The 14,805-nt window shown below is 41.5% G+C and overlaps 1 protein-coding gene across 1 annotated transcript in view; it reads left to right on the top strand.

Moving 5' to 3' along the window:
* Positions 1-7,549, top strand: part of LIN52 (lin-52 DREAM MuvB core complex component) — a 44,232-nt gene extending 36,683 nt beyond the window's left edge. Inside the window, exon 6 of the mRNA XM_035328644.1 lies at positions 3,725-7,549. Coding sequence (XP_035184535.1) covers positions 3,725-3,780 — 56 coding nt within the window. The 3' untranslated portion in view covers positions 3,781-7,549. The remainder of the gene's footprint in view (positions 1-3,724) is intronic.
* The last annotated feature ends 7,256 nt before the right edge of the window (positions 7,550-14,805 follow it).

Genomic DNA, 14,805 nt, shown 5'->3' with positions numbered 1-14,805 from the left:
TTGGTAATCCCTCATCTCCTCACTTGTAGGAAATCAATCTCTACTACTGAATCTTTCAACCAGCAACCACAAAATTTACTGCAAAGAAGCAGCTTGGGGACACTTGTAGTAGAAAAGGAGCCCCGGGCAACAAGACTAAATGCGGGATTGAGGGATTGAAGTTCTAAAGAGGAGATTATATTAAACCTTATTCTGCTCCCCTATCAAGTAGAAATCTCTCCTTCTCCTTTCAGCCTCAGTCTTTCCTGTCCGGTACCTGTTCTTGAGATCTCCCAGGCAGCAAACTGAATTCATAATGCAACATGCTCTGTTAATGATAACAGCCCGATACCATTTTCCAGTACAGTTTTCTTTCAGAGAGTCTATTCAAGCACTCAACTTCCATCAGAACCAGTGCTGATAACATCTTAAGGTGTTTTTTTTCTATGGTCTTTGGTACCCTCTTCTTCCTCCATAATACGTGAGATTAATTTGTATCCAAGCTATTGTGATTGTATCAATTGTTGATTTTCTATTGTCGTAGATGCACAGCCAAGGCGAGGTTGTAAATCGTCCCCTGCCATGGAGATTCATGTTTCTGTTCCGTGCTGCACAGCCTCTGTAATGTCTGTTCGCTGGGACAGGGAAACCCGTGCTCAAGCCCTCTCTTCGCTAGAAGTCTGTAGTTTAAGCAACCGTTCTAAGGAAAAATCCCCAAGGTTGTCCCTACGGTTTTGTCCAACCTTTTAATTAAAAAATCCACCTCTGTCTTCCACACAACGGGCTTCTGCGGGTCCTTTTTTGGGTTTAAGACAGGTCTTGCTGTCTCTCTTAGACTGTGATCGTATTTAGAATGGGGGCGATGGTTTCTTCCTTTACAAGCTCTTCCTTCACTCCAGCAAGCTCCAAAAGGCCCAGTTGGAATTGATATTCCCATTTTTAAAAATTAATTTCTCAGAAGCGATGCTGAGTGGAGGAGTCAGTTTAATACTCGAGGCTTTTCGGTGCAAAACCCAAGCTGAAGGCATACCCTAGTGCAGATTAGGGAGGAACAAAGGGGAAGGAGTAGCCAAGACGTTTGAACGCAGCACCGTGTAATATGTATTTGGCCTGTGATTATCAGGAATACATTGAGCTGGGGTTCCTGGGCAGACAAGAGAAGCAGCTGAAGCAGGGAAAACAAGATTGTTAATGTTTGTGGAAACTTGCCCTCAGTTTGGCTGGGATTTGTTTGTGGTACGAGGATGTTATTTCCCGGCCATTTTCATACATATACAAAGGCGTAAGGTCCTTTCTTTCAGCTTGGCATCATATCTTTAAAAATAAAGCCCTGTTGCAAGCCTGAGTATGTGAGGAGAAGAGGAATACAGAATAGCAGAAGGCTGTCTCCTGCTCCTAATGGGATTTTGTAGCAGCATGTGCGAGTTTGTTTTAGAAGTCAGAAATGAACAGATGTTGGTATAAATTACCTCTGTGTCTGATGTCTTGCAAATTAAAAGCGCGGTTGGCATCACTAAACAATTTCACCAGGTTGGGGGGGGAAGCGGGCGGTGATTATTGTAGCAGGTCGGTAAGAATCTTTAAGCTGCGGCAGAACAGGATAGCAAGGATAAAGGAATGAAGAATAAAATGAGAGGTCTGTGAATTAATCAGAAATGTTAACATCTCCGATGACAAGTGAACAGGAGGGCACGTGCTCCGGAGCAACCCCCAACCCACAGTAATTTCGCTCAGCGCACAGAAGGAGTCTATGCTCTCTGCCTGATTTATAGGGTGCAGCCTCTTTGGGGGAACGGAATTGTCATGCATTCGTATATCTCCTATATGGGACTTGTGCTTAGAAAAAACTTTCCACTCTATCAGCTGTAGTTGGGTTTGGTGATTTTTCCATAATAGTGTTTTAAAACCCTGCGCTGTCACCAGTGCAAGGCAGGGTGGTGTCAAGGAACCGGTGGCGAAAACCTGTTCCTAGCTGAAACGTTGAGAAACTTGAATTTTTATTTAACCATCTTCTTTGTGCATGACAATTTAGTTCTTGACAAAACAACAGCCCACTCCCTGCCCTTCTGCAGCACCTTCTACCCAGCCCTGAAAGCTGGAAGCTGTCTAGCAGATGGGGAAGTAGAGGAACAAATGAGTAAACGATGTTTGTGGCAGCTCACCCTGAATCAGAAGCAGAGTTGGGAATGGATCCCAGATGATATAACTCACAGCTGGAGGCATGAACCGAGGGAATAATGAGGTGATCTGCTTGAATCCGCAGGCAGCCTGAAGCAGTCGCTTGCTGTGGGGCACGTTCCCATCAGGGCTGTGGAGTCTGCAGCCTGTGAATATCGATGTGTACCGGGCACTTCATAACACTGATTGCTTTAGGGGGATATTGTCAATAATGACAAAACCTCATGCTACAATTTTGGGTGGTGAAGTTACATTCTAACAACTTAAAGAACAGGCTTCAAGGCACAATTTCTAACCTTTCTATCTAGAATAACAAAATGCCTTTACCTGATGGTATTTGAGTATTTTAAGCTAAACACTTATTATTACATTTATTTCCATTCAGACAGATAACGAGTAATGTCAAAAGTAAACTCAACATCAGCAACAAACCCACCTCTAGTTTTTTATGCTAATTGTCATTGCTGTTGTTCCTCTCAGTAGAGAGGTCAGGAATTGAATAAATAAAACAGAAAATTAATTCCTGTCTCCGCCTTTCAGAGTCTCTCTAGGCTAGGTGTGGGAAACATGCATGCTTTCAACAATCCTGTGAATAAAAACCTCCAGGTTTTGATGGCTGTCAGTCCAGCACAAAGCTCACACCTTTATGTAAAAGAAATGAAGGGAAGCTCCAGCGGGAAGATTCTCTCTCAAGGACTCAGTCGCTAATCGTGCTGTCTTTAACGCATTGTATTGTATTGTGAGACAAAGATAGTATTTGGGCTGCTCTGCCAGCTTGTGAGCTTATGGGCTCACAAGTCAGAAACGTCTCGTGCAGAAAAGTGGCTGTGTAAACCCTGCTGTAGTACAGCTACCAGAGATTGATGGTGCCAAGAGTGAGAGAGAGACATATAAACCTTGCCTCGCCGTATTAAACATCGAAGGAATGACAATGCAGAGAGAGTGAGAAGACCAAAGCTCTATAAACTTTACTTTATTACACCATCCATAGATGGACTGTGTTGAAGGAATGTAAACCCCATTATATTACAGTATCCAGGGACTGACAGTGCTGAGAGAGAAAATGCTGTCTAATTTCTGTTGAAGATCATAGCACCCAGGGACCAATAATCCTGAAATGGAGAAAGAGAGAGTTCCATAATCTCTGACGGATTATAACATCCCGGAACAATTGCTCTGAGACAGAATGATGGAGATCTGGATTATACCATTCAGAGAAGGATAGTAGAGACAGAAAAGGGGATGCTGCAAGAGCATAAAGCAGTAGGAATAGAAAGCAGAGATTGTATGTAACGAGACAGCCTTACGGGAATTATTGCTGAGGTTAGAAGATTCTAGGTCTTGCCTGCATTTCTACATTGTCAGAAATACAGGCTGGATTTTTTTTTTTACTTTTTTACTAGATATATTTACTTTTCACTTAAATAAAAAAGTCCTTACTATTAATATAAGTACAAATTAAATGAATTTCTTACCCTCTAGTTAAATACTGCAAATTATACCATTCTGTTTGGATTTCTTAACTTTTTTTCAATATTAATTTTTTTTTCCTCCCTTGTGATTTCAGCTAGAGAAATGACTCGAGGGAAATTCCTGAACATCCTAGAGAAGCCCAAAAAGTAGCTGCAGCATCTGGCGTTGGGACAAAAAAAAATTACCCCAGCTGGATCCTTTTACATACTGCGGATCCAGATGGACCCCAGAACTTCTAAAGAGAAGTACAAAGCTCTTGCTCCAGACCTTCAGAAGCTAACACCTCTTGCTTCCACAGCTCATCTCTCTGCGGGGGAGACGCACTGGACACACAGGTCACAAGGACTGCGATTGATTGCATTGGAATTCAGACTTTATCCAACCTCAAGATACCCAACGGGAGGATTTGACCCTGATGTGCGATGGCAAAGTGAACAGCCATTGTGTCCTTATTCTGTTGTTCTCACTGGCAGCACCTATTTGAAGTACCAACAGCTCTCTGACACTGGCCAGTGCATTATGGCCTTTTTGTGTCTCTTGTCTTACATGCATTGCTTTCCTACATGCAATTTCTGTGCTGAATGACTTGAGCAGAGTTTGGGGCGTAGGTTGATAGTGTTGGTTCTGCAGGATCATATGCTTTTAGTGTAGAAGGCCAGTGTAGTCTCTGCATTAGATTCCAGTTGCTCACTGCCTTCAGAGAAGCATGCCTGGTACTGCAGGGAGGATCTTCAGTACGTTGGTCCATGCACTTCCCATGGCTTGCATCAAGCGTCGTGTGTACCAGGAGCTGCATCTCAGTGCCAAATGGTTTTCTAGTGAAATCTAGACTGACAGACCACAGAGTAAGAGGTGTTATTGTACCATGAAGGAAAATGTTCCTCAAGAAACTTGAGCCTATACAGGAAGAAACAGCTTTGTCAGTACCCCTGACAGTCCGCTTCTTACAAAGCCAGAAACTGAGGGAAGTTACAAAGTTGAAAGGCAGTAATGTTTTCAGTACTCTAGGAAGGGACAGCAGACACGTTAGCCCCATTGCAAGGATATTCTACTCAAACGGAGTCTTGACGCTTCTGAAAGTAATCTTTCTTGGTATTTTCATTACTTAGAAAACAGCAATCTCAAAACTTGCTTCACCTGCAAAAATATTTTATTTTGTGACCAGTGACCTGGTCTCTTTCAGCACAGAATCTTGGACTTTATTTGTCCTATAGTTTAATGTGTTTTCCTTCTGTTAATGCACTTCTGCATGTTCATCCGTGAGAAGTGGTAAAGAGCATGCTGAGATTTTATTTTATTTAAGAGAATAACTTTTTTCATTTCATCCTGTTTCCTTTTCCTAGGAAACTGCATTTTAAGCATTAAAAATATGTTCCTCTTTCTAGGGTAAGACATAATATTGAAACGTTGGATAAAGAGCAGATTTTCCCCATTTAGAAATGTTATTTTTAGCATACAGGCTTTCAAAATGTGACATTTCCCAGACTGTCACATGTGAGAGGAGAAATGACTTGGAAATAGTACTCGTGCCTCATCATTAACAGAATGTCCTTAGAGCATTGCAAATTTCTGTCTTTGCAGAGAGAGGAGACCGTTTTCAGGTGCATGTGCAATAAAGAGGGGAGATTTTTAATCATATAGACTACTCTGAATTTTTACTAAGATGATTGTGGCCATTTGCTTTGCAGTCTGTGGCCTTGGTGATTATCCAGCGAGAGAGAGACTCATTTTTGGACAGCTCCTGTTAACTATGCTTAAGCAGTTAAATTCCAAATCCCAGCAGACCATATAGAAATACTGAATATTCAGGTGTGTCAGGAGTGTGATTTTAAACTTATTGGATTTATTTCTATACTTGTATTTATGCACAGCTGACCTTAACAGGACCTCCATTCCTTGAGAACATGAGAGAGAAGTTGAATGTGAAGAGAACCGAAAAGTGCTAATTCAGAGACAGAGGAAAGCTGTTGATGCAAACCAATGTTGATGTAGCTTTAAGTATTAAGTTATACATTTTGAAAGCAATTTTAAGCTTGTATACTATATATATAATATATATACACACACATGAAATAATGGGATACTTGGTCTATATCACTGAGTTCATTTTATAGAGGCTTGATGATCCAAGACATTAAGAAATTGAGATCTGAAAGGAGGAGGGATATAGGAGAAGATAACAAAGCTTGGCATGGACGTATATGTATATTTTCTCATCTGTTCAGCAAAGAATTTCAAACTTTAAGTAGTTTTTGGTAACATACACGTTTTAAAAGCAAACAAACAAAAAAACCTTTACCATGCAGTACTTATCCTCTGTAGGGCAGCAAATAATTTATGCTTTAGAATTGGTATTTATTGGCTTTGTACTTGTCATCTGTTAAGATGAGTCAGTGCTGTATTTTTTTTTATTGGTAATATTTATATGTATTTTTGTGTGTTAGCTGGAGAATTGTAGTCTGTCTGTTACTGCTCTGTGGTCTGATAGTAAACAAATGCAAAGCTCAAAGAGTAGTCTGCGTTTCCAGAAAAGCCCCCTGAGATGCAGGATCTGTTGCTTAGTCACCTAGGCAATATTCTCCATAGGCTCTTCTTCACCGTTCAGTTGTATAACAAGGAACACTTTGCTTATCACCACCTCAGTTTTCAGCCTGTGAATGCTTCATTCCCATCAGTAAATGAATAGATGGCAATATCCAAATGGCACTAAAGATTTTCATGTGTCTTGACCTCTTCCCTTTTTTTCTTCAGTGAAATTCTTCCCAACATCACAGCAGTATCTGTCTATGCAAAAAAATCTGGGTGACTTTCCAGTGCTGATAAGCAGATACTTTGAAACAACAAAAAGTTCTGATAAATGATGTGAATGAAGAGTATAATGAGATTAAAATTTGGTAATACTGTTTGAGCTTGTGCATTGCTTTATAAAGTGTTTTTGTGTATTGGTATGTTAAATGTTGTTGTCAGGCTCTTGGAAATAAACCCAGTGTTTTTAGTTCCTATTAAATGCCAGTGTTGTATTAAATGCTTAGTTGTAAAGGCTGTTCAGTTTTGGAGTACCAAATGCTTTGCTGTTTAATCCAACTGAGAATAAATTCTTGTCCTATTAATCATTATCAAAATAAAAGTCTAATTGCACTGGCCATGGAAGAGGGTGATACTCCATTCAGCTTAGTGCTTTGCCATTGCAAAATTAACAATTTTGGAACAATCCTATAACCCAGTTTCTCAGTTTTTCTTTGTATTTCCCTGATCAAGTCACCTAAAAATAACAGATTCTTAAAAACTGACTAATCCAATGCAGAGATAACATTTGAACGTTATTCTCTTTTATCTTATTTTTATGTTACATAAAAATATAACATGCTATTACAAGGCAAATCACAAGCCTGTCTTACTTGTAATGTTCCATTTGATTATAAATGGTTGTAGACACTTAGGGAAGGATATAAACAAAAGGCTTACACACAGATTTTGCTTTAGGTTAACTTCTCCAGCAACCTGTTTTAGGGACTTGCTGAGCTAGTAGTTGAATCTGGTATGTGGTAGGCCCTACCCTCATCCATTTGTCTTAGTCCTAATTTGTTTGTACTTCTGGCCTCTAAAATGCCCTAAGAGTGAATTCCGTAATTCAGTTATACAAGTCATTTTTTTAAATGTTATTTTTAAACCTGCTTATTTGCTAACCCCATTTTGAACCTTTCATTTCTTCTATTGTCAGAAGCAGGTGTGTTGTTGGTTTTTTTCCTGTCTGTGCACTATTCATGGTTTTTCATCTGTTATGCTTTTGTTCTGTGGTTATTTTAGTCATCCTCCAATTGTCTGTCTTCTGTTACAACTGTTCTGAGATGCCTTAATAAAAACTGCAGCGTGTTCAGTGGGGGCATACTGTGGAGGGGTATAAGTCGTAATTACAGCTTGTATTTTGTTCCCCCACTGTTTTCTCCCACATCATCATGAGCTAAATCCTGTTTTGTGTATCTCTAAGAACAGGATCATCGCTGAGATTTGCAGTCTGTGCATGCAGCTGATCTCATCTACTTCATCTTCACCCACAGTAACTTGTCTTAGACAAACAACACTTTTTTTTCCCAAACATGGTGACAGTTTTGCCAAACGTTTTGTGTTAAGGAAGTGATACTAGGTAATTCCACCATCAACCTCTGTGATATGTAAAAAAGTAAATTACATCTATCTCATATGGTCTAAAAGCCTGGTCTCTTAGCCTATCACAAATTCAGTAGCATTGCATAAGCATTTTTATAATACTTCTGAAGTAATATGAACTTTTAGACATCCATGATCAAAAGAAAAGCAACTTGCAGATTGTAGCTACAAGAAATAAACCAACTAATGGTTGCTCTTAAAGATGAGCCCCTGGCACCAAGGACAATTCAAAAAGAGAAATGCATCTTGTCTTTGTGTGAGCTATCTGCTTATGGCATGCAAATTATATAATATGAAAATAATCCTCACTCCTTAGTGTTGTATACCCATTTCATTTACCAACCTCTATTGACACTTTTTAAAAAGTCATTAAATAATCAGTTTGTACTGGAAGAAGATAATTCATTGAAAAAAAAAATATCCCAGAATGTCCTGTCTGCATCTTCCAAATTGCTGTTGCACAGAAACTTCCCATGGCTCAAAAAAACTCTGAACAGAATGGATGGGATAAGAACAACACATGCAAATATATTTCTATAAAATATATTTCTGTATCTGTAAATATATTTCTATAGTCAACACAGTAAAAACATCCCACAGCAAAAATACAGAAACGAGTGGTTCCTAGGTGCACATCCCAGCCTATGCATCAGCCAGTGTGCCAAATACTTCCGAAGATACTGTAAGTACAATGCCAAATAAGTGTTATCTATCTGGGGAAACATACTTGGAAATAAAATGTGTGAGACTATGAGTTTTCTCAAATTTTACTAAAAGTCTTTCTTGATTTTCCCTAGGACTATTGTGGCTACAGCTAATTAAAAAACATAAAAATTGTCTTCCTTATTTTTGACTGGTCTTTCTGAGAACTGCCTGTAAGGTCTCTTTCCTGCAAGAGAACAGCTCACTTGGAGCCCAGTGCTTCTGTACTTCTGTATTTTTACACATTTTATCATCTCATCACTCTTCTTCTGGATCATTGACAAAGGTGTTGACTAGCACAGACTCCATAACAGTCCTTGTGGGACAAGCTGCCAACCTCCCTATTTTATGAAAGTTGACCATTTATTCTTGCTCATTTCCTATTTTTTAATCTCTTATCGGCCTACAGGAGGACTTTGGCAATTATTTCTTGACAGCTTAGATTCTTCAAGAACCAGACAGCAGCTTTAGTGAAATCCAAAATAATTAAGTTTATATGCTTTATATGCTTTTTAAGATACACAACATACGCATATGCTTGTAAGATACACAACAGAAGTGTGAAAAAATACCCTCTACTAAGGCTTTGTTTACTTTTCCCCTTTATGTTCCATGTATCCTTACATCTATTCTATTCTTTAGACATCCACAATTTCCACTAGTTTATACAGTCTGATGCTAAGAGTTAGAGGTCTGTAGCTTGAGCAGGAGCCCTTTGTAAGGGTTCTTGCCAATTTTGTCACCTGCCATTCGTCTGATGCTTGATTTAAAGTACAGGTATTACATTTTATGGTTCTTAAGGTTATGTATCACGTTTAGTATTTCAGCAATTTTATACCCAGAACTCTTCAGCATCCATCTGCCGGCCTTACTGACTCTTGTGGCATCTCACATAACTGGAAGCGAGGAGCTTTCATGCTTTTTGAAAGTTTCAAATCGATGCTACAAAAGATGAATATTTTAGTTGCTTTTAGATTCTTTTAGGAAGACATGAAATGCAAAAATCATGAAGTGAAATGTGGCCAGTCATTTGAAGTCCACATGAAGATATTTAAAAGCTTAGGTAGCTGGAGAACTATGGACTGATCCAAGTGCAATTCATGTTCTACATAGAATATGTGCAATTTTGCCATGTTTAGATTGTGCTAGATTTTCAGCACGGAGGAATCTCTTCATGTTTTGACTCCCATCATCTGCTGAAACTGCCGGTATTTAGACTTGACCTTTTCCACCATGTCCCTTTGAGCAGGATGACTGACTCCTGGCAGCTGATGCGTGCACAGAATAGGCGTTTTCTTGTTGGGTTTGTGTGGTTGACCTCTGGCCTGCCTGCTGATTCCTATAATACAGATCAGTGACCAGTGAAGCCAGAACGCTCCCTGCCTGACTCTGTTACAGACACCTCAGTGTGGAACAGAAAAGAGGAAGAGGAGTGAGCTTGAAAGCGCTTACTTAATTGCTAGTAGAAAAAATGGGTAATAAGAATGACCTTGCCCCTTATTTATTGACCAGATCTTGGGAGGGACAAAGTACTTGACTTGATTCTGTATTGCTTGAAAGGCTCTTTCTATGACCAATAGCTGAAGAGTAGGTGTAGCAATATGGGGTAATTAAATTTTGTGCTTCCAGGCATGTGGATTCCAGGGAGGATTCCCCTCCAAAAATACCTGCACATCTAACATCTTTCCTTGTAATCACAGAACAGTAAAGCTGGTTCTGAAGCATCAGAAATTTGCCGTTTGACATCTACTTACCTTAATAACCCCAAAAGCAGCAGGTTATGCACAGAAAGTCAGTAGGAAGGCTCATAAGCGAAAGCAGAATGAGGGGCAGGAGACCAGCAGAGTGACACAAGTGGTCATCAACACTCAGCTGCCTGGTTCTGTGGCCCTTATTTTGTTTTCCTCACTCTTTATTAAACGTTTATTAGTTATTGCTAATTTTCATTGATTTACTTAAACATATGTATATTGATTATCTTAAATTGCCTTCCAAGGTAGTCACCTGCGCTTTCCTCTTGGACTCTGCATTAATTAGTTTTCCCCCTGCCTTTCCACCCTCCAGGAAGGGTTTCTCTTCCCTGCTTAGTCCACCAAGGCCAAATAGCACAATATAAAACTGAGGGACTGATCCTTTTGTCCCTCAGTTCAGGCCTTGTTGGCCTGGCTTGCAGGAGCGATCAGTTTGTAACCAGCTGCACTGAAGGCAAAGGGATCTCCAGGCTCTGAATATCTTTATTAGAACTGGTTGGAATATTTTGCTCAAAGTGGGCTTGTTGTCAAAAACTATCATTGGGTTCTGGACAAAATGCTTTGTTGAAATATATTTGGTTGATGACAGTTTCTCAAGAAGGTGTTGGGCTGAAAGTCAGAGGGAGTGTGTGTCCTCCCTTTACCTTGTTGAGGGAGTTTGAGCTGCAGTCTCCCACCCACCTCCCAACTTCTGGAAGTTCGCATGTTCTAGATCGTCTGGGGGCCAACTCCAGAAACATGTCCCATGAGACTGCACGTGTTCCTCTCCAGTGGATCTAAGAGGATCTCATATATCTATGTGCTCCTGAGTTTGAGCTCTGTGGGAGACCCATGGCACTAGAGGGAAGCACATGCCAGGTGCTGCACTTCTGTCGAGGCAGGCCCTGGTAAGACACCGGGAAGGAGAAGGTAGGTCAGAAGGAGGATAAGGGGTGCGCAGGTGGGCAATGGTGTCGGAGAGCTAGAGAGAGGGTGGAGAAGGACTTTGGCCCCAGCAACAAGTGGCTGCTGCCAAGCCACAGGCCCCGTGCTGTGTGGCTGGGCCCCAGCGCTGGGGCTGCTTTCCTCGCCGTTTCTCCACGTCCCCCTTCTCAACTCGGTGCCCGAGAGGCGGCTCCTGATGCAGTCTGTGGTGCGGGGAGCGATGGCTGCCGCTCGTTAGAAGCATTCCCCCAAGTCAGACCTATGGTACGAGCTGTGTGAAGCGGAAGACAATTAGGGGCTTATTAGTGTCCTGGGGAGACGTGTAACTTGTGTTGCTGGGACTTACCAAAACAGCGAGAGTCTTACCGGCAAGCTCCAGCCGAGAAAAGACTGAGGGATTGTCTCACCTAATTATGGGGAATGGGCCTCTTTGTGTTTGTGATTCGGTACGGTTGTCCGATCGCTTTTCTCTGGCTGCTGGCTCAGGCCGAGCTGGAAGTGTGCTAATTAGAAGAGAAATGGACGTAGTGATCCTGTCAGCTCTTGTTACCGGCGTGGACAAAGCCGAATATTATTCTGAGGCAGTGTTTTGTGAGTGTCCCCCTTCCAGCTCTCATTAAGGGCAAGGTTGGTGGACGGGGAGGGGACCTGCCCACATGGGTTGGCTAATGGAGCACAGTTACCGTTACTGTGCTAATTAACGGGCTCAGGAGGCAAATGTTTCTCCAACCAGCAGTCCCAGCAGCTGCACCTGGTGCTTCTAAAACCCAAGCATCTCCCTGGGCAAGCAAGGCAAATGCTGCGTGTGAGGGGAAGGAGCCTTACTTATGACATCCAGCAGCCATCAAAAAGGGCAAAAGACCATTGTGGTGGTCAACAAAGAATGGGAAAGGGCAAAGAGCTCCAGCAGTAGTAAGTCAAACTCCAGCAATCCCTCCTCCCCAACACCCATTCACATAGAGTGCAAGGTGTCTTCTAACGGGCAGAGGTGGGAAGCAGGCAGCAGGGAGAGACATGAGGAATTGCAAGGCCTTCAGGTGCCCTCAAGAAATTTACACCCTGTTGTGTTCATCGCAGGTCCTCGTGTGACCAGGACGGGGAAAGCTGGAAAGAAGAGGTGACATGGATGTGAATCAGACTGTCCTTCTTCATGCTGACAGAGGGACCCTTATTGCCAGAAGTGAGGAACGAGATGTATGTACATATCAGGATATTTCTGTTGCCCCAGATTGTGAGACCTTCAGCTAGGCAAAATCAAAATGATTCACACAGGTTAAGGCAGGTGAAGATGATGACTAGAGGAGTCATAGGAAACGCTATAAAAAATGCATGCACTTTTCATGCCATTAGGTTAAACCTGACAGAGTGAAAGTAGGGAGAAATAGAAGACAAAAAAATATCCAGGGCAAGTCTGTAGCGTCATCGCAATTGAGATCCCTCAGCAGAAGGGAAAAACAATGAGCATGAGGGCCAGTGGCACTGAGTAGTTTCATTTACTTGTCACACATTTTCTTTTTAATACATAAGTGTTTTTGTAAAACAGGGTAGTAACTTGCACAAATAATAGCTGGTTGAGGTTTCAAAAGTGACGGGAATGTATTAGTGATTAAGCCTGAGTTGGATGTTATGGTCCTTCTAAAGGTCCTTAATTAATCAGTGTCTTTGGGCTAGATATAGTAAAACAGATATGGTAATGTCCTGATACTTTAAATTTGCTTTCTCTGTTTAAACAAAGTTCTTGTCCTCTTTCAACCATTTTTATTCTATGAATACTGTTAATTCCCTGGATAGAAAGTATGTGGGAGAAGCAGTTCCTTCTCTCTCTCTCTCTCTCTCTCTTTTTTTTTTTTTTTTTTTGAGTTATTCTCACAGCAGATGCTGAACCCTGCCTTTCTGTCTCATGTAGTCATGTCCTTGCCAGCAGGCCTGCAGATTTTTGTGGTGGCCAGTATGCATTTCTTTAAGAAGTTTTAAGAAGTTTCATCTCCTTATGGTGGAGAACAGGTAATGTGACTCCTCTTACTGGAAAACAGTCCCTCATGTTCAATAAGCTCATTTTACGGCTTTCTGTACTAGTTCTGTATCCTCTTACTATTCTGAGAGCAATTGGAAAATGTATCAATACCTGTGCCTCTGCTGAGGCTCCAAATAGAAGTTACATGCCCTTGTCCTGAACTCTTACTGAATAGTGTTCAACCTTGGGCTGGGAGGACAGAGCAGCATGGAGAGAAATCAGCTGTGGGAAAAGTGCAAAAAGTGATTGTTTAAGATGAGGTTGTGTAAAAGTGGGAGCATTCAAGGTGTTCTGAATCCCCCATAGCTCTCTTTAACCACACAGCAATTCCAGTAAGGAAGAAAAGGGGGGCATCAGCATTTTTTCCTGCAGGAGGAGCCTGGACGGTTCTTCACATTCCAAAAATATAAAAATAAATCATTTGGAATGTGTGCTTGGAACTGCTTCCCAAAAGCAGTCTTTGGGAATAATTGCCCTTCCCTCTTTAGACAATTCTCCCAGTTGCCTTTCAGTTCCTCAAACTTCAGAAAAGTGATATATTCAAAGCAAGGGTCTGTCTTTGACATTTCCCTTACAATTTTGCCCCTTTCTCCATGCCATATTTTGTCAAGTTTTAAAGGTACAAAGTGTCTATGATTTTCTTTCTTGGTTTATTTGCTCCTGATGGTAAAACCATTCCAGTGAGGTGTTAGCTGTGTCTTTTCAAGGCTCCAGCAAAAGTATGCTGTTATCTGGGATGAAGCTTGAACTGTGCTGTCTGCTTGTGCCTCCTTATTTTTCTGTCTCCAACAGCTGTGATCCCAGCAAGGAGCCTTTTCCTGTGGCAGTGTATACACTGCGTCCTAGCCCTGCAAGCCTGCAGAGCTGTAGAAGCCTTTCCCTTTTAACTGGGGTCCATTTCTGACTGGCTGCTGTGATGTCTTGAATCTTAGGAGTCTTGCCCAGACTGATCTCCAAAGAGGGCTTGAGAAGTATCTTCCCTGCAAAGAGGTTTATTCTAGAAGGAGAAGATATGTAATCCTCTTACTAAGGCCCAGAGAGCAAAGAGGAAAACCGTTATGGCTCCTGCCTTGCTCCAGCAGCAAGCTTTAATGCTGCCTCACAAATAGAAGGAGGCAGACAAATATTTGAAGAAGAAAAGATACTGTTACTTTGAACCATGCAGATGGCCCCCTAAGGAGGAGTCCCACATCAATGGCAGATAACTAAAGACCATCACAATCAGCTTCATTTTTGTGCTCTGGAAGCTCAGGGGTGGAGAGACCTCCCTGAATGAGGGCTGATGGCATTTCCCATGTCAGGCCTCCCTTGAGAGGCTGGGTCTCACTGGCAGACAGCAGGAGAAAAGACTCCAGGAACACGTTGCTATCGTGATGCTGTATAAATAATTTCATGCTACATTTCTGACTTCCAAATCCAGACAAGGATCAGCTGTGTACAAAAATTGTTGCTTTTCTGTTTTCCCAACTAAGACATTCTGGTGAAGAGCATCCTTCATACAGGTAAGCAAAACTCAAGAATATTATGAAGACAGGTGATAAATATGCAGAATGCACATGGAGGAAAATGGTGCAATGGCTTATGTTCTTCACTAAGACTTTCCAGCATAAACATACC

Source organism: Oxyura jamaicensis, chromosome 5, assembly GCF_011077185.1.
Source record: "Oxyura jamaicensis isolate SHBP4307 breed ruddy duck chromosome 5, BPBGC_Ojam_1.0, whole genome shotgun sequence".
In the NCBI taxonomy this organism is placed as follows: Eukaryota; Metazoa; Chordata; class Aves; order Anseriformes; family Anatidae; genus Oxyura; species Oxyura jamaicensis.
The sequence above is the reverse complement of the archived record's forward strand: the minus strand, read 5'-3'. Positions and strand labels throughout refer to the sequence as shown.